At 44.1% G+C, this 19,007-nt stretch overlaps 2 protein-coding genes across 8 annotated transcripts in view; one reads left to right on the top strand and one right to left on the bottom strand.

The window, feature by feature from the left end:
* Positions 1 to 521: 521 nt before the first annotated feature.
* On the bottom strand, positions 522 to 5,016 carry AKIP1 (A-kinase interacting protein 1). The gene is made up of 5 exons (XM_067296099.1): positions 4,912 to 5,016; positions 4,551 to 4,628; positions 2,240 to 2,353; positions 1,866 to 1,916; positions 522 to 948 (listed from the first exon to the last, which is right to left on the bottom strand). Exons 1-5 carry the CDS (start codon positions 5,014 to 5,016, stop codon positions 805 to 807), a joined length of 492 nt encoding a protein of 163 aa, XP_067152200.1. The 3' UTR covers positions 522 to 804.
* A 3,511-nt stretch (positions 5,017 to 8,527) lies between these two features.
* DENND2B (DENN domain containing 2B) overlaps positions 8,528 to 19,007 on the top strand; it is a 195,012-nt gene continuing 184,532 nt past the window's right edge. For 5 of the 7 annotated variants that reach the window (XR_010884070.1, XR_010884069.1, XR_010884067.1 and 2 more), the window contains exon 1: positions 8,655 to 8,758. The gene's annotated coding sequence lies outside the window, so the exon portion shown is untranslated. Of the gene's footprint in view, positions 8,759 to 19,007 lie in introns of all 7 variants that reach the window. The other 2 variants (XM_067296096.1, XM_067296097.1) reach the window with 2 other exon arrangements.

Genomic DNA, 19,007 nt, shown 5'->3' with positions numbered 1-19,007 from the left:
ATACAGACCTTGTCAGAAAAGGACAGACAGGAAAAGAAAAAAACAGCAAAGAGCTCACTTGAAACAAAGCAGAGAGAGACATGATCAACAAGAATCTAGTAAGTGTACCGCTGATGTAGTTAAGGAGTTGAAGTTTCGGCTAGACTGCATCTAACTGTTACCTAAGCAAATAAAGGTCTATGATTTAAACACTCTCTCTGTAGGCAGCTGAAGGCTCTCGCTCTCTCTAGAACAGCTTTATGGATAACTATCATTTTAATAACAGAGAAACTTTCCATCCACATGGAATTGCAACATCCTCATTCTTTACTCTAGGGGTAGGCTAGTGTTTATCAGAATAACTGAAGGTAGAGATATGTGGTACATTGTGAGCCAGAGTCTCAGCTGCTCTAAAATCAGTGCCAGTCCACAGAAAGTAGGTATGTACTCATACCGCAGGGATTTTACTCTCTCTGTTCAAGAACATGACATAGACTTTGTCTGAGGCTAATACAAAAGAAGCTGTCATCACAAAGACAAAATTGTGTTTTACTCCATTGATTGCACCTTTAATTGGTATTATACAGTCACATAATTGGAATTAAGGCACACAATGTACAAATTGTTATAAAATCAATGTACAAAGTGGGCTGTATATAATATATATTTGCATTAAGTATAAAACAAATATACAAGCCATAAAAATGCAGACCCAAAGTAGAGAATACTGTTAAATTGCTAAAAGAGGAAGAGATATGCATAGTTCATTATATGCATTAAAAAGCCTAGTATTTTATTCCCGTGATTGCCAAGAAACAACAAACATCATAGAACAAAAGTTAAATCAACACTTTGTCCTGCCCTGACATCCACCACGTGGGTTTGCTTCACCATGTCCTCTGATGTTGCTGTGATGGAATAGGTACCAGGAGAAACTTCAATGTAGATGTCTTTGGAAGCCTTCCTGGTCTTTAAGGAAAAAGAAAGAGTTTCATTACTGATTAGGGATCTTAAATTTCCCCCAAAATAGACATTTTGAATTTTGGGTAGAAAAATTACATTCAACTGCTATATGAACATATTAAGATTTTTCAAAATATACAGGCAGCATGGCAGTAATTGTAAAGTGTTTCTATCCAGTAGAAAAATTAGCAATTGCCATATTCAAAGTCTTTCATCTAATATTTTTATTAATGGTGATAACCAGCATGCTGTAACCTGACTCACAAAACTGAAAGTTGTCAAAATAAACATTTTTGAACATAAACCTGGAAAGCATCCACACAACAAGGTACTCGTATTAATTTGTATGGTGGTACAGATACCACGTTTCTCATCTTTTGTGACTTAGATGCTCCTAAAATTGATTCAGTGAGTTGTTAGCCTATGAAAAATAGAAAGGTTTTCCTCTCCTTTGAGGAAAGAGGAGTCTTCAAAGAGACTGTATCATGTCCAAGCACAACTGGCTAGCTCACTGCTGCACACCTTTGCTGCATGCCTTTCTTCTGCATAGGAAACTTGCCAGGAACACAAGCGGGGTGAGGCAGGAGGACTGCTAGATTGTTGTTGTTGTTGATGCAAATCGGAGGAGCCTAAAGATCATTCACTCTGCTTGCCATTCAGTACCAGTCCAAAACATAAAGTAGACTCTTAGTTAATTATGTGCCAGAATGTTATAATCTGGTTTATGATTGTGCAAGTCTACATGCAAATTCTGCTGCTCACCCATACACTAGAACTGTGAATGCATCGGTTACATCACTGGTGCATCTTCCCTGCCATCACAGAACCTCCACGCCTGATCATAAGTTTTAAACTACAGTTTGATGCAAAATGATAAGGAAATGCTATACCTCAATTTAAAATCAAAGTATCTATAAACTTACCCGTTGTTGGCAACTTTTAGGCTGACTGGACACTACAGAGGCTGCATTTTTCTGGAAAGAAAAAGATACTGTTTTCTGACCATACCACACAGATGGTATACTCAGCCCTTGAGAGAGGGGCTGCTTTAAGTCTGTGAAACTTTTCCCCTCCATAGGAGGGCTGAAGTGACACTGATTGGTGCCACTAGGAGTTTACTTTGCCCCCTCCACTAACAGGAAGGCTCACATCACTCCAGGCTTTCATATGTCTGACGTCAGACCCCTTCTATTTAAAGGTAAATTTGTGCAAGCAAGTATCACAGACAGTAGATGGACTAGTTTGCCCCATGAAGAGGGAAAGAATAACCATTGGGGGTAGGGGAGAAAGCACCTACCTCTTCTTCTGCAGCCTCCAACACTTTTTCACTTGCTTGCCTGCTGTGGTATCTGCAGATGTGTTTGATTTCATGCTCTTTGCACCTACAGGCTGGCACCAAGCTATAGTACTTCTGGACAGCAAATGGAAAGGAGAATATTAGGTAGAGAAACATCCCAGCCATTCTCATGACAACTCCAGATCCACAGCTAAAAGGGGAACTGCACAGCTACTGACCTCTTGCATTAATCACCTGGTGTGCTCTCACTGAGAATAAAAATACACCCTGATGTCCACAGGACACCTTGCCGTCAGCCCTGGTTTTAGATGCCTGTCTCCCTGCACAACACACGGGGACTCTGACACCTCAGAACTTAGTTCACAGAAATATCGGACAGTGACTGCTGTTTTGTCTGGAGCAAAATCAGAAGGACTGCTGCGGACACGTCTGCCTGCTCAGGCCCTTCAGGCAACGCAGGTGGGAGAGGGCACAGCCTGTGGGCCCTCACTGGATGCACAGGCAAGCTCATCACTTTGCAGCAAGCTAAGTGCTTTGCAGCTTGGCCAGTGAAGGCAGGTTCTTCACGTGCAAAAGCAGCGCTCTACAAGCAGAGAAAATGTTAATGCTGAAAAATTAGTTGGTGAGGAAGCTAAAGCGCCTTCAAGGCTGGTACCAATAGCACAGTGCTTTTGAGAATTGCATCTCATGCTGCAGAAGTCCTTTTCTGGCTCTGCAGCAGAGGTACGTGACTCTTCTCTCCACCACACTGCAAATGAAATACTGGAGTGCAGCTCTGCTGCCATCTGCTGTTGCCATGCAGCTCTCCCCAGGGTTACCTTTTTGATCAGAGGGACCAAGTTCCCAAATACATATTCCATTTCATTTGTATTTTCCTTCTGTCTGATTGTCAAGCCTAAACATAACACAAATAAGGTTGACAGCAATTCTTATTTCCAAATCTATTGCTCTACTTTATTCCTTGAGTTTATGCATGTGTCAACAAACTTGGTTGTTTGTATTGTAGTTTGCCGTGTAGTTATGCCCAAAAATACCTCAGACGCTCTGAGCTATTGGATCACACTTCACAGAGCGTCACAGGAGGTGAGCTGGCTTCTTTTACATGACGTCACAGGGCGAAGAAATGAAATCAAACTTTAGATAATTGTGTCAATATCAAAAGCATCTTTTTATAAGAAGCGTGGATAAACTGTGGTTCCTAAGTGATTCTGAAGAACTCATCCTAAATCAAATAACTTTAATCATTTGCCTTCAGTGGCATTCAAGTGCATAAATGATTATGTTCTGCTGTAGATTTTTATTTACTTTTATAAACTATCTAAGAACTTATGAGTCAAAGAATTCCCCCCATCCTTTTATAACTCTTTCTTCTTCTCTAAAGATGATGTTGGAAGCAGTACCCTCTAAGCCAAAGCAAAAACGTGGAAGTCCTGCACCTCTATTGTAACTCTATTACGGATACGTAACAGGACATAAAATGAGTCTCTAAACATTGTTGCATTCCTGTTTCATCTTGTGTAAAACTCTATTCTGCTGAAATTGTTTTAGGATTAACTAGTTACTGTTTATGTAGTGCCTTGAAATGATAAAGGTATTTAAGAGCTAATCATCTGGTACACATTGAACTACTGTTTTCTCTAATTTAATTGAAGACTTAGGCTATGTTATTAACTCTGCAGATAAAAAGCTCCCTGCTGCATAACGACAGCAGACCCCAAAGGGCAGAGATGGTGCAAATTGTTATGGAGTTTTTAGAGATCTTAATCCAATAGTCACGCTGCAGGGTAGGGTTTTACTCTGAAGGAAGAGCTGCCAGGGACCAATTTCCAGTTCTGGTGTCCCCAGAAGGCTAACGATATTCAGGAGCCAGAGCTCAAGCATGGCTGCCAAATTACAGTTTCACAGTGAGCATGTTCCAACGTGGAAAGACCGGAGCTGTGGTTTGTATGTCTTACCTCTTAATTTCTACATATCATAAATAAAGATACTGTTCAAAAGAAGTGAGCCCCTGCTCTCTATGCAGTAGGAACATGCCACATCAAAAAAATAGTTTGCTTAAATGATAGAGGTGTGAGACTGAGCCATGACAGATGTAAAAGGGGGAGGTTAGCCCTAAATCCAGAGGGAACGTGAATGATAAAAAGCAAAGGATTATTTTCGCTCTGCTGGAGACTCCCACTCGCCCTTCGCCCCGCCGGCGCGGGCCCAGCGCAGCGGCAGCAGCTGGCGGCGCTCCCTTAACCGCGTGCCCTTCCCCCAAGCGCAACCCCCTCCACCAGGCCGGCCTGGCGCGGCGCGGCGCGGCGCTCACCTCGCACTGCCTCGCGGCTCGCTCCAGGAGCGCCGCAACCGTGGCGAACGCCGCGTCCAGCCGCTCCGAGTCCTCTTCCTGCGAACAAACGTTTTACCTCTCAGTGGGGCGCTGTGGCTCGAGAGCGGTGGAAAGTTCCTCAGTTTTGCATTTCCGCTTATTTTAATTCGCGCAAACTGGCCCAGCTGCGCGTCACCGCAGCGGTGCAAGGGCGATCAAACAGCGGACTATCCACGCGTGCGGGAGGCCGCTTCCGGGAGGAAGCCGCCCTGCGCGCCCCCGGCCCCGGGGGGCAGCGCTGCCCGGGCCCGCTCCCGCTCCCGGCCCCGGCCCGCTCCCGCCGCCGCCGCCCCGCACTGACCGCAGCCGCGGCCGGGTCCCGCGCGCGCCACGCGCGCCGCCGCCGCGCGCGCTCCAGCACGGCCCGCGCCAGCCCCGCCGTCCGCGCCGCGCGCGCGCGCTCCATCCCGGCCCAGCGCGCGTCACCCGCGTCACAATGCGCACGCGCCGCCCCCCCCCCACGGCCGGGGCAGCCGTTAACGGACGCAGCCGTTAGGGGGCGCTGCCGCGGCGCCATTGAGCGGGGCCTCTGCCGGGCGAGGTCCACGCAGCGCCCCGCGGCGGGTCAGGCTCTGCACCGTGCCGGGCACTGAGGTAAAGCAGCAAGCGTCCCCGGTGGGGGTGGGGCTTTTTAAAATGCTTTCCTTTAAATTATCGGCAGCGGTGTTAGGGGGACTGAGCTGGTGCCTTTTGTGTGGTGCTGAGCTTGTGAGACTATTGAAGCACCAAGGTGACATTAGATAATTTTCACAGCCTGGCTAAAACCAGAAAAAGTATAGAAAAGCCAAAAATTGCCATTTCAGGCTTGGCGTGAGATAGAAATGTGGCCAGGATATCTTGGTGGAGGTATAAACCTCATCTGGTGATTGGTATCAGCATGCCATAAGGGTTTATATCTCAGCATACAGACCCCTGGAAGACCCTTACCTAATGCCAGCTCATACTGGTGCTGTGGTGGAGTATGATGGTGGTGCCACCATTTGGGGGGTATTTTACACTATCTTCTGATGTCATGTCTAATGGAAAGTGGTATTCCCATTCTTTAATTTACAAGACACAAAATAATAATTACAGTATCTAATGATAGGTGGGTGACTGAAACAAGGATTGCTAATGGAGGAGAGTGCCAAGTGACCAGCAAGTTCAGGTCCCTTGGAAACTCTATTTTTGCATGTGCTCTCAAAGGAAAGTCCTTTAGTTTTGATTAGTAGAGACAAAATACAAAGCATTTTGGCCTTTGAGGTGTTATTGCAAGCAAGATTTGCCAAGTAAACAAAATTGTTCCCTTGAAACCACTTCTAGTCTAGGAAGGTTTTCCAGCAGGGTAGAGGCCTTCATCAACTCGTCAACATGTGAGGCTGCAGTCACTATTCTGAGCTACTAAACAGGCTTGGAAAGCAATTGTGGCTAAATGTAAATTAGAGCCACTCTATGGCTTTTCTAGCCTCGCTTACACTGAGATCATAGTATGGACAAAACAGGCTCAGAAACTTTATTTTTAAATCCTGTGCTAAGTGCAGCATGGCCACGGTCGACAAGCAGGCATGTTGGCTCTGATTTTTCAAGTCCTTCATTCTTGTTTATGGAGCTTTGCTAGTTGTAATCTGTCTGGCAAGCAAGGAAAATAATCCTTCTCTAGTTTACATTTTATTATCATCTTCCAGTTGCTTAATTAGAGCAGCAGCCAGCTCCTGTAATAAACAAGCTGTTTGCAGGCTGTTAGTTCATAAAATGCATTGAAGGCCCCAATTCAGTGTTTAAATACAGGCTTAGCTTTAGATCAGATCTTCTACTCAGTGGAAAATTTAGGTGGTTGCTGAGGTGCTTGACTTTTGGGGGACTGAATGTAATATAAACAGGGGAGAAAAGTAATATTTGATAAAAACAGTATTAGTATGTTTGAGTCATTTCTTTTACATGATGATGAAGTAGTCAAAATAGACTACTTCCTACTTAATTAGAAGTTGAGCATCTTTGAGCATCCTTCACTGTTATTGTTGGTCTACTAGTGAGGTGGATAGGATTGGTGTCTTACTGCGTTTGTAGAGTACTTGAAATATAGGATGAATATAAAGGCCTCCTATGTCATTTTCCTAACTGGGAAAGAAAATTGAATTCATTTTGTGTTCCTGCTGGGTATTTGTAGCAGTAACTTGTTGTTCAGGGGGTAAATTATTCCTTGTATGTTGAAATTTAAACTCCCACCATTTTTAATGTTCAGTGACACAATACTCCTTTTGCAGCTGAGTAAATACATATGCCCCAAGAAGGCTGACAGCTGAAATAGCTTTTGCTTTGAAACACACATTCACATTAGAATCCAGATCAGAGTTACTCTTACTTCCTTTACATTCATTCTTTGAAATATAATGAAGGTTTGTGAAATGCTGGACATTTACACCAGACTTCCTTGTCATGTGGGATGACAGATCAGAATATCTCAGACAGTACAGTATATCTTATTTTGTTTATGAGCTGGGGAAAGCCAAGGATAGGTCTTCCTCGAGTGCTTGCATCTGGATTGAGGAAAGTATCCTTGTGAGGGAGAGCTCATAAGCGTTTGTCTAATCACTGTTTAGGTTCCATTTCAGTCAATGGAAGGAAAGTAAGCACATGTTTAAAATTCAAGAAATGCTTAATGTTGGTATTTTTATTTCCAGTTATGGAGTACATATGACACTCTTTATATTTCTTCTGTTCCTATTATCATTTGCTAATACGTTGCAATGTGATCTTTTTATATAAATGTGTACATAAAACTTCAAGATTTAGGTGCATTCCTTGTATTCTGTAGCACTCACTCATGTTAGTTAGGTACAGTCCTCTTTTGTATGGTTTTTATATTATTTGTATTGTATATCTTGTGCAGAGTTCTCTTCTGTTAAACTGGCAGAAGTATGTGGAAAGGTGTACCAGGGAGCTGGCCCGTAAGACGCTGTTTGTGCTCACTCTGGTGGAGTATGTGTTTAGGGGAGTGGTAGCCTTTGCCTCTTGTGCCATTCAGTGACCTTCTTCATCCTCTGGTGTTTGCACTGCTGTGTTTCCACGGTGTGTGGGACACAGGCTGCCCGTGTGCAGAGGGCTGTCAGAGGGAGCCTGGCTGGGCATGTCCCTAGCTGTCGACACCAGAGGGCTGTGGACTCCAAGCTGGACCACTCGGACTGTAGTCACCAGGGAGCAGATCGTTACAAAATTGGTATCAGTAAGATCGATCCTCGCAGGCTGGATTTGACTATAGCTGCCGGAATAAAGCTCTTACATATGCCTCTTCCTCCTCTCCCCTCCTCTTTCTCCAAAGATACTGTTGCTCGCAAACTATCAGTGGAAGTTGAAAAACTCCGAAATGCAGTGCAGGAGCGGCGCGGCGCAGCGCTAGCACCCCGCGCCCGCCGCCCTCGGGGGGGGCTCGCACGTCCCCGGCCCCGTGATTGAAACCATCTGTCCGCGCGGGCCCGCCGTCTGCGTGTGCAGGAAACTCTCTCTCTTTCTTTCGTTCTTGCTTCCTTTCTCCCCGGCAAGCGTCTTTCTTTCCTCAGAGAGGAGTGGAGCAGTGTTAGTTTTTAAATAAAAAAAATAATCGATACAGCTCAGCTCCTGGGGGTGTGTGTGGAAAGACTGGTCAGACAGTGGCCGTGGTCTTCCCCTCCTCTTCCCCCTGCCCCTGCATCGCCCCCGCGGAGCGGCAGCTCTGCCCGGCCGGGGGCTGCTCCGCGCCCTCCCGCCCTGCAAGGACCCCTGCGTGGGGCCGCGCGCGGGGTGGCGGCGCCCCCCCCCCCTCGGCGGGGCCGGGGCTGGGGCTGGGGCTGAGCGCGGCCGGCGGCAGCGGTGGCTGAGCCGCCCAGCACGCGCTGCCCGGTCGCGGCGGGGCTGCGGCCCAGGCCGGGGCTGCGCTGGGGGAGCAGGTTTCTTTGTTGGCTGCCGGGTGACTGGTTCCCATTAATCTCCCGCACTGGCCGTGGCCGTCTCCACTTCCTGCCTTTGCATACTTCTCTCTCCCTCGATCTCAGTCCCTTCCCTCCTCCTTCCCTCCCTCCACCCCTTTTCTTTCTCTCCCTCTTCCCAGCTTCTCCAAAAAAGCTGCAGCTGCCCAGGCTGCGGGACCAGGGCTGCAGGCATCCGGCGGCGGGAGCGCACCCCTGCGCGCCTCGGTAAGAGCCGGGGAGCGGTGCCGCTGGTTCGGCGGCCCCCTGCGGAGACCCGGGCGCGGGGCTGGGGAGGACGATGGGTCCGGCTCCAGCCCGCCGCGCCGCGCCGCGCGCGCCGCCCGCCTCCCGGCAGCGGAGCGTGGCGGGCCGGGCACGTTGCGGCGGCGGAGCGGCGGGAGCCCCGGGGCGCGCCCGGCAGCGTCAGCTCCCGGCGTCCCGGGCCGCCGGGCCCCGGCGGCGGGTCCCTGCCTGCCCGCCCTCCCCGGCAGATGGGGAGCGGGGGCTGGAGCTCCCGGACTGGTGCCGTGTGCCGCTCCGCACCGCCGTTACTCGGGGGACGCCTCTGGTGCCGTGGGGTAGAGGACAGAGGGACCCCAGAGGGACAGAGCCCTGGAGACCGCCGCGGCGGGACCGGGCCAGCTGACCCGGGCTGGGGAGCCAGCCCTCTGGCTTTGGGGCTTTGACTGGGAGAGACAAGCAGAGCTGTGGCACTTCTTTTATCTTCCTGTGCCCACTCACATCGTCTGTCCAGCTGACTAATATTTGCATGCGCATTGGAAAGAAGAGCCACCTGGACTCCAGCGGAAGACTTTAGGATCCCAGGACAGATTTAGCTGAAGAGCTAAGGGAGCTGCTTCAACAGTTATTTGGTGGGAAAATCAGATGTACTGCTCTTGGCTTGGTACCAAGCGCTTGCTTTGCTAAGGAGCAGTAGGTCACCACAATCAAAGAGTAGCGGCTACATATTAGAGAACCTCCTTATGTTTACTCCATTTATTTTCACTCAAATGTACTTTGGATCTTAGTAGTCAAGCTGAACAAACCCAGATGCATAATATAATTAGATAGAGTATGTTAATAGTAATGTTTTACCCACCCTTGTTTTACTGTTGCACTGACTTTGGGGAATAGGTTTTCTTCTGTCTTATTCTGTGTAATAATTTAGGTTTTAACTTCAGCCAGATATTGAGTAGTTCAGTATAAAACACTCAAAATGATCAAAACATTTAGAAAATAAAGGATGAAACTATTAGTCATAGTCTGATTTCTGATAAAGCAAAACAGGATGAATTGAACAGAGATTGACTTGCATTTAAGACCTGATAATGTTTTGATTACGTGTGGCTAGTATATAGTCAGTAGGTGAAAATATTCCATATTCTGGAAGGGTAGGTTAACACAGAGCAGGAGTAGAACTATCTCAGATTTAAGATCAGATTTCTCAAGATTTTCTCAGATAAGAGAAAAGCAAGTCTGTTTTAGGAACGTTTAGGAATGTCAAAACTTAGCTTGCATTTTGATGATCAGGTTATGCATGTGGGGTGGTGGAAATCTGTTAGAAGTTTGAAGGGTGAGAATAAGACTTATGACCATTCGTTTTCATCTTGCTTTGAGATTAGTTATTTAAAGGAAAACTGCAGCATGTTTAAATGATTATGATTACTTTATTAAGTTGCATAAGTATATAGCTAGGCACCTTTATAAAGTAGCTATAATCCATGTGCTATTAAGAATAGTTAGACTGAAAGCAAACTGCCATCTTGCTTATGCAATGGAACCAGATGCCTCTCAAAGTATGGAGGAGTCGGGGACCAGAGCTTCTTGGGTAAGGATGGTAGGGTAGGTGGTGTGAGGCCTCACTGGGGCATGGATGCTGTCAATCTTCTAAAAGTATATAGCATGTGTTTCCCTGTCATATGCAGAAATAAGGAAATCCTGCCTGGCTTGGCTTTCTTCTGCTCTCTTCAGGGTGATGAACTCCACTAGCCAGCTTGTTCAGTAGAGTCACTGCAGTTCATAGCACTGGGAAGGAGAGGCACTGTCTGTCCTTTCTTGTCCTGTGTACGCGTGCTGCCGCTGCCAGGATCTGCTCCAAGGGGCTTACAACCAAGCACTGCCGTTTCCCTTTAAGCAAGTGACTTTTAACATATACCGTAGCTTTTTAAGGAGTGTGTGACCCCTTATTATTGGTGACCCTGTAAACCATTGTGTAATCTGTTGACTGTAATGTACTATGCCAATTTATTCTTGGTTGGGAAGTCGTGCCAAGGACTTGATGGAATAGCATGATTTTATCCACTTTATTGTTTTCATTGTGTTTCATAAACATCTAAGACCCTCTGGGAAGAATCACTGGGGCGGCTGGGCCTCCTTATTTTAATTGCTGGTTAAATAAATGTTGCCAGTTAAGGAAAAAAAAAAGTGGTATGCAAGATCTCAGAATGCCTGGAACTGCTAAACATATTCATGTTTAGGAAGCAGAACTATTTTTAGTGTAGGGGCATTTAAAGAAATGATACTAGTCCCTTCTAAAGAGGGTATGTTAAGTGTGCCGAAGAGCCTGCTTTTAACTGTAGGGCAAACCCAAGTTTCCCACAACTGAATAAAGCTAAAGAACGCAATCTGTACTTTCCCACTCAGCTGAAGAGAGAGAGGTTGGACTTCTTGTTAGTTTACAGTACTGGGAAGTGAGTAGACCTGAATTTTTATCATACGAAAAAACTCCTGGTCTTGGTGAGATGCTTAACTTTCTGATTTTCTCCTGCTATAAAGAGCACAGTTCTCTTGAAACCCTCCAGTGAATGTCTGCAGTGGGGACATGGAACTAAAAAGACGTTTAACACTCTCTGAGAGGGGCTGGGAACTGACAACTGAGAATACCATGTACCTCTCAGGATCTGTATTTCTGGGATGTCACGACTCTCTTGAATGGATCCCTGGCTGCCTTCCATATCCAGAGCTAAAAGAACAGGGGTAAAACTTTCAGAAAAACCCTATAGGTGCTTTAGAAGCCACGCCAATTTGGGATCCTAAATCAATTTTGAATGTGGGACTGAGATAACTCAGTTACTTTGGATCCACTGAAGATTTTCTTCAACAGCTCTGCCCAGAAAATAGAGACACTTTCTTTTAGTGGCTTAGTCGATGGCTTAAGAGAATGTGGTTTAGGTCCAAATTACTACTGCGTGTTAGATCCATTGTGCAGTCTATGGTGTCTTGCTTAATCTAGATATGGTTAATCTAACCCAGTTTCTTGCAAGACAGTGGATCTAAATCTGGACTGATCAGACTTTTAAAATGTACCAAACGATAGCTGAGTTGAATCAACTTTCAATCCAAACTTCATCAATGGCTTGTTTAACATAAGTTCAATTTAGATTACAAATTACTTCATTTTTTTAGTGCTGAATGCCATGTCTGTTAGTTTTGTCTCTGTGCTGTAGTGTGTGCAACTGTTGCTATTCAGATTTTTTGGTCTGTAGTTGGGATTTAGTTGGCAGTGTTGATAGAGGCAAGTTTGGGGAACTGAATCCAAATATTTACATTCTCAATTTGGCCTAGTCCTTATGCTTGTAAACACTCATAGTCATATTGAACTTTGGTGAGGTTTTAAGTGGCTTTGCCAGCCCTTGTAGAGTCACGCCCTACAAGAGCTGAAATTCCCCCTTTTGGGAAGGTTTTGAATGCATTTTTCAGGTGTATGTATGTCCGTTGAGAGTTGGTACTTGTCACTCTTACCCCTAATCTGACTCTGCAAAATCTCTTCCTGTATCTTGCCTCTTTTTCACACAGGAATGTCATATGCTAGGGAGATGTGTCAAGTTAAATGCCATGGAAGAGAAGGCCTGCCCACCTAGGAGGTGCAGTACAGACTCCAGAAATGCTGGCCTCTTGTGCAGCCTTCCACTGAAGGACCTTCTCCCTCTTTAGTTACCATCCTCCCAGTCCTTACTTTTTAGGTGGACAGAAATAAGGTTTGAGGAGTGATTTGAATGATGGGGATGTTTGTCCATGAAGAACTGTATTTAAGTCCCATTTTCATTCATATAGGCTTTGAACAGCTGTCTGATTTTATTAGCAAATTTTTAATTGCTAGGGACTGTTTGAGCCTTAATGTTTGCTTCTGCATTGGAAGTTGAACTTTCTAAAGTCCATTTTACTACAAACTGTAGAGTTAGGAATCAACTGCTAAGTTAACACTTTGTGGCCAAACTGCCCTATAGCATGGGTATGACCTTTCTATTTGGGTCTGTTGCTTTGTTACCCAGAATTTGAAATTTGAAGTGATAGTTTAGAAGCAAACAGCTTGAGAATATAGATATAGGTTATCGAGTTACAGTGAGAGCTACTACTTATCAGCTGTGTTCTGTGACCATGTCTGTATCTTTAGCCTACCCTCATTTTGAAGACTACTCCATTAGCTTAACCCACAAGAAAAGTGTTAAAATAATCTAACTTTATTTTATATCTGGAATATATACCCAGATAGTTAGAACTGCTCAGATAAATGAATGCTAATTCATACAGCCGCTGCTTTCTGATATGTTCTGCTGTAAGGTTCTAATCTTGAAGATACATTTGTTAGGGTTGAGGAGCATAGGACAAGAGCAGGTGTTCATTTTAACACCATCTTTCACCATTCTTTGAAGACATGTTTGAGTCAAATCCCTCTGCTGAAAGCTTGTCAGCCACAGCAATATAGCTGAGACTTCAGTGAGTTTGTGCAAATGTCCTGAAGGACACACTGAAAGCCCAGTGAGTTTTTGTCAGAAATGAACACTATGTGTGCGTGCATACGCAGAAACAGGATGTTATTTCAGTTTAAATATATCTGTCTCCTAATTTTTCTTTAAAATGAAGATGTTAAAATGCTTGATGTGTGGACATAAAGTGTTAGCGCTGGTGCCAACACAGGAAACTAGGTCTTTGAGTTGAAACATTTAACATTATTCCCTGACTCCCATGTTATTAAAAACACTCATTTTGTAAAGTTCTAATACTGTTACTCATTTCATTGTTTTGACAGGGTCATCACACTGAATTAATAGTTTTCATTCTTTCCCCTAGAAAAAGCATTAGTTGTCTTCATGGAGCATCCAGTCACAATCAGAGGAGACATGATAATTGAATAGCATTGTGCAAAGTGCCCTGCTCAGTCTGATATTGCAAGTCTTAGTGCAGAGATCCAAGTACTTTAGGAGAGCGGCCCTGGAAGATCTTGAGACCCTTTCTTCAGTGAGGGTGCTGATCCCAGCAAGGAGCAGAATTCTGTAGGCAGATGTTCCACACATGGACTCTTTTCGTTATTCTAAGAAGTACTTCATGCCAAGAGATGAATCTGTCTCTTGACATTTTTTCTTTCAACGTTGTTACTTCTTTGAGGGAGTACAAATAGTTTTTGCAAGAAAGGGTGGAATGTATGAGAAGTTCTAATGATTTTGATCCTGTGTCCTGGTGGAAACTCTTATCACTCAAGATCACTGAAAGAGGAAATACATTTGGCCTGGTGTCATGCTGTTTTCTGCGTGGGCGAAGTGTGCTAAAGAAAAATGGAGAGTATTGACTCTGAGCGTGTGAGAACATGCTTGTCTCATTTATGTTACAAGATTGTAATGTTTGGTGCTTCCAGTGTGCCTCATATTTTAATCCTGACTCTAGGCTTACAAGATCCTTTTAGCCAGTGTTGTTCAAATTAGTTTTGTAATTGGGAATATCAGTTTGAAGATATGGCAGATCAGTAAAGTGTAAAAGCCTCCCAAATCTTTGGTATGATGGCAGGATCTGATTATTTCCCCTGTTAAGTGGCAAATTGGACAGCAGTTCCCCATCACAATATGTGTTCTACTGCCTGTAATGTTCCATTTGTTAACTTTAGTCTTTGACAAAACATCCCTTATTCCACCCAAACTGAATAAGAAGTGGACAACTTGAAAGAGAGGTGAGATCAGAGTGGAAAGGGCAGAAGGAGATCAGAAAGAAAAGGCTTAAATCATCTGAAACCTCCTATAGGCTTTATGTAAATGATTACTTAATCTACAAAATTATTAAAACAACATTCAATACTTGAGGGTACAAATCATGCACCTTTAGGTTTGTATGCATGTTTCTATGCTAGTGTTTCACAGATATATCCATCACCATTTCTCCTGTAGAACTGAGTAAATATCCTGAATTAATTAATTGTAATGTTTAGAAAATATTCCATGCAGGGAGTGATTGCATACATGAATATTTTCCATAATTTACTCTGCTCTAATCTCATGCTTAAACCCATCATACCAAACAGACTGAAAGAAACAAGATAGTTGCTCTGACTTATCCTAGGTGGGTTAAGACAGCCATTATTCTGTAGCCTGATGCTTAGGAAATAAGAGACACTGTTATTGAGTGGTAAGTGTCCACAAGTGCAGTCACATTGTACAAGTACCTGTGCCCTGTCATGTGGCACCAGCGGATTCTCTTGTTCTTTGCAGTAACTCTAAAGGAGCCATTCATTTTATACTCAGAACAAGCATAAGGCACACGGCTATTTCAGTCCCTCTTTGCTGCCCTGTTGAGACAGAGCACTTTACTGCTGTGAGTTTCTTTCTTCTGTTTGGCAGTTGTTTGGTGTTTGTTCATTGTTCTGAATAGCCTGGATTGCTTCCCTGAAAATACTGTTTTTGCTTTACTTGCAAGGGCTGGATTACCTCCTCTGTCCTCTGGGGATAGCACTGCTCCAACTTCTGTTCTTTTACACCTAGAACAAGGTAAAATCAGGACCTTGCTCAGCAGAGTTTCCTGTTTGAATAGGAGGCCATGACTGGGTCTGGGTTGCCATGGCTGTCCTTGGTATTGTCCATGTTAGATCTCCTGATGTCATCTTCCGCCCTGGTGAAAGCCGCTGAAGCCCTGTGGGTCTGCGTTTGCTCTTCTAAGACGCGCACTTGGAACAGACAGCACTCTCTGTCTGTCTGGCCCTGGTAAAGAAGAGAGGTGTCAGGCCCTCTCGGCCCAGGCGAAGTGTGGGATCTCCCAAAGAAAGCTATGGATAAGCACTGTGAGCTCATATTGTCTCCACTCCAGCACCTGTCCTCTTTGAAAGCCCACGTGACACCCATGGCATTCCTGGGCTTTAGTGACACAACTGTGATTGTCTCGGTTTGATATTGGCAGACCTAAGGGTATCTTCCAACTCTCCTTCCTTGTTTCATACCCTCAGCTGTTGTGCTTCGCTCTGCCAGGGGTTGCTGCTGAAGGGTTTCCTACTGGCTCAGTAGTTTATTATCCCCTGAACCAGCACCTTGGCAGCAGGATCTTCAGAGGCTCTTGCTGTCATAGTTGTAGAGCAGCCAGCTCTTTTCTCCCAAGACATCTTCATGGGAAGGTGAGGCTCCTCAGGCCTGGGAAGCAAAGGGAGATACCGTTGCTGGGTGGTGGAGGTACCTTCTCATCCAGTGCCACGGTGAGTTGTGGACTAATCTTTGTTGGTCTGGCCTGATTTCCTGTGGCTACATAACTTGGGCAGCACAGGTAAACCAGTGGAGAAGATGCGTTCAAGAGAGTAAAGGGCCCAGCAGTGAAAATGCTCTCACCTCAGACTCCTGCCATTTTACATGTTGGTAACGCTTCATCTAAAACCCTGTGCTTCAGGGAAATTTGGCTGTTAACTCCCAGGAAAACATTTGTCATTCTTTTCTTTTAGGCTTTTCTTTTTCTTCTCCCTCCTTTTAGTTCTTGATCCTCCCCCTCAAAGCCCTCCAAACCCAGCAGCTGGGCTTTAATGAATGGTATGTGTCATAGCCTCTAGTTGTGCTGTCGCTGTATCCGGGCTGTATATGGATGTGGGATCTAGCTCTTGTGGATTCCATTTTAACTTTGGCTTGCGGTTCATTAGTATCTATGAAAGGGATAAATGGTAACAGAGAGATACTTCTCCATTCATCTGTGAGCATCACGGTTTCGTGTCCATCATAGATATTCCCTGATAGCAGCTCTCTGAGCAGCAAGAAGTCAGCTGGTGACATATGCCTCCGCTTCTGTCTGGTGTAAAACATTATAAAGATGTTGCTTTGCATGAAAGTCTTGTGGTTACTGTGGACTCATGGGAACTCCCTCCAAGTTAAAGCTCTGGTAGCTGCGGAGCACTCAATAAATAGTTTTCATTGTTTCACATTACTCTTTTTTGCATTTTCAAGCAAGATCACAAGTGCTAGGCCATTTTTCTAAAGTTCAGTTTGCATTTGCTTGAGTACCAAGAGACATGTCAGATTGTTTGTTGTACCCTAAAATCAGTGTCACGTAAGATTTGATGAAGACTCAGCTTGAATTTTGGCTTTGTTTGTCATGGAGTTCTCTCCCTGCAAGACAGTTAACCTCTGAGTTGGATAAGCTGATGGAGACGTCGATGAATGTGGAAATAAGATGTTGTCTCCCAAATGAAACAGTAAGAGAGACGTGAGATTTTTAGTGGCAAGCACATGCTTCAGAGGGGGCATAACAGTGGAGGCTAAAATGTTGTGAGAAAAAGTCATTGTTTGTTCATTCATCCACCTCTATGAGATTAATTGCACCCTAGGAGGGATCAGGATATATGGCTGAGGGGAAATGATTGTCTCCTCTTTTCAGCTGGGTGCATCACTGTACACTCTTTTTTTTCTGCCAATACAAATACTGAAGAGAGCATAATAGCACAAGCTATAAGAAAGATGAGTAAATTTACTTTTTGCCCTGGATGAAATTGACTTCTCTTTTGAAGAAAATGGTTCAATTTGTTACCATTCTTTTTAGCAGAGGGCATAGTAATGCACAGAGAGTATGAGATGAACCAGACTGTAATTTTTGGCATACTAGTGTTGACCCAGAACTTCTGTGGATAGACAGTGATGTGATGGAGGGAAAAATCTGGCCTATTCTTCTACAGAGCTTTTTGCCCTGTAGAAATGTATATGAACTACCAGTGTGGAGGTGTGCTCTGGAAGCAGAATATTTAAGTTCAGTGACACATTCATGTAAGAAAATAGGTAATGAATTTTGAGGGACATGCATATTTATGAGCCCGTGGATAATGGATAAAACAGCAGGAATCCATATCTGGATAACTTATTGCTTTGTCTTGGACCAAAGCTTCCTTTTCCCTTTCCTGTATGCTTTGTAGCAGAACAGGTTGGCAGCTGTGTCTGCTTGTCCAGCCCAGATAAACATGTAGTCAGAAGGTTAGCTGGGGTGGAGACCACACAAAGCAGTGTGATTTGGACCAGGTGAATTATCCCAGCATATAGGCAGTGTCTATGCAACTCTTGCTCACCTAGCACTTCACTCCTGGCTGTGACTCTTCAAATTTTTTCCAAGTCCAGTTCTTTTTCATTTCTTTCCTAGCTGGCCAAAAGGTAAAAGGCAAAATACCTGTCATCTATCTTGAAGGAAGTTTTTTTTCTCAGAGGCCTAAATGTTGGATGACCCTAAATGTTGGATGTTCAGTGTGAAACTCTTTGATCTAAGCCTCATTGACATAAATGAGACTTTTTTTTTTTAATATACCTAACAAAGGAACTTACTTCCATAACCTCTGAAAAGCTGGGTGCAGGAACCCTACACCTGGGGCTGACAGGGATATGTTATTTTCATCTCAGGACTTCGTCATGTGGATTTTAAAAATCTGAATGGTGAGGGCTCCTGAAGCAAATTAGGATTAGTGGTTTCTGGAGCAGGGCATATGACAGAAATAACTGAAGTTGAATTCAGATACATAATTTAAAGTGTCAGAAAGATGTTGAGATTCTGCAGCAATGTAACATCTTTCGTTTGTAAAACTCAAAGCATTAACAAAATGATAATGGATGAAATAATATGCTTGTGGGAGATGAGGGAAGTATCAATACAGATGAAAAGGTATAGGAAACTGAGATAAAACTTTTTCTCTCCATTTTCATTTTTAAGTCTTAGGAAAATCAAACTTAATTTTGTGAGGGAAAACATTTTCTCTCATCTCGAACTCTAAATACCCAGAATAGTGCTGTTGAGATGGTAATATTGCTCTTCAGTCCTTCAGAAGGCTTTTTTAGACTAGAAAGAGATTTCAAGTCAAGTTACTTAATTTCAAGATTTGTGTGCTTAGGTAATGAGACTAGCAGGATAATTTAGGCTTGTAATACAGTGTTTTCTTAACTACTTAATGTCAAATATGTGGTCATGGACTAATATATATAGAGAGATGTCATATTAATAGTCCATTTTTTTTCTTGAAAAGCATGAATTCATCTGTATTTATTTATGTTTGATTTTTGAGACCATCCTTTTCAGTTATAAGTCAGCAGTTATGTTGAAACTTCTATTTTTTCCTTACTGTAAAGCTGTATCAAGAGGCGAAGAAGCACTCAAGTACATTAATGTGCAGCCCAGGTTTACCTCTTACATAAAGTATATTTGTCATTATTATTCAAAAGCTAATAACTTATCCATATAATTTCACAAATATTCTAAGCAGCATTTT

The sequence above is a fragment of the Apteryx mantelli genome, chromosome 4 (assembly GCF_036417845.1).
Source record: "Apteryx mantelli isolate bAptMan1 chromosome 4, bAptMan1.hap1, whole genome shotgun sequence".
Lineage (NCBI taxonomy): Eukaryota > Metazoa > Chordata > Aves > Apterygiformes > Apterygidae > Apteryx > Apteryx mantelli.
The sequence above is the reverse complement of the archived record's forward strand: the minus strand, read 5'-3'. Positions and strand labels throughout refer to the sequence as shown.

What these genes read in the sequence shown, in the direction of transcription:
- AKIP1 (XM_067296099.1), bottom strand. Translation starts at nt 5,016, where the DNA reads ATGGAGCGCGCGCGCGCGGCGCGGACGGCGGGGCTGGCGCGGGCCGTG. An exon ending in GGGACCCGGCCGCGGCTGCG is followed by an intron (nt 4,629 to 4,911) that starts GTCAGTGCGGGG and finishes GTTTGTTCGCAG; the next exon opens with GAAGAGGACTCGGAGCGGCT. An exon ending in CTAAAAGTTGCCAACAACGG is followed by an intron (nt 949 to 1,865) that starts GTAAGTTTATAG and finishes TTTTCCTTAAAG; the next exon opens with ACCAGGAAGGCTTCCAAAGA.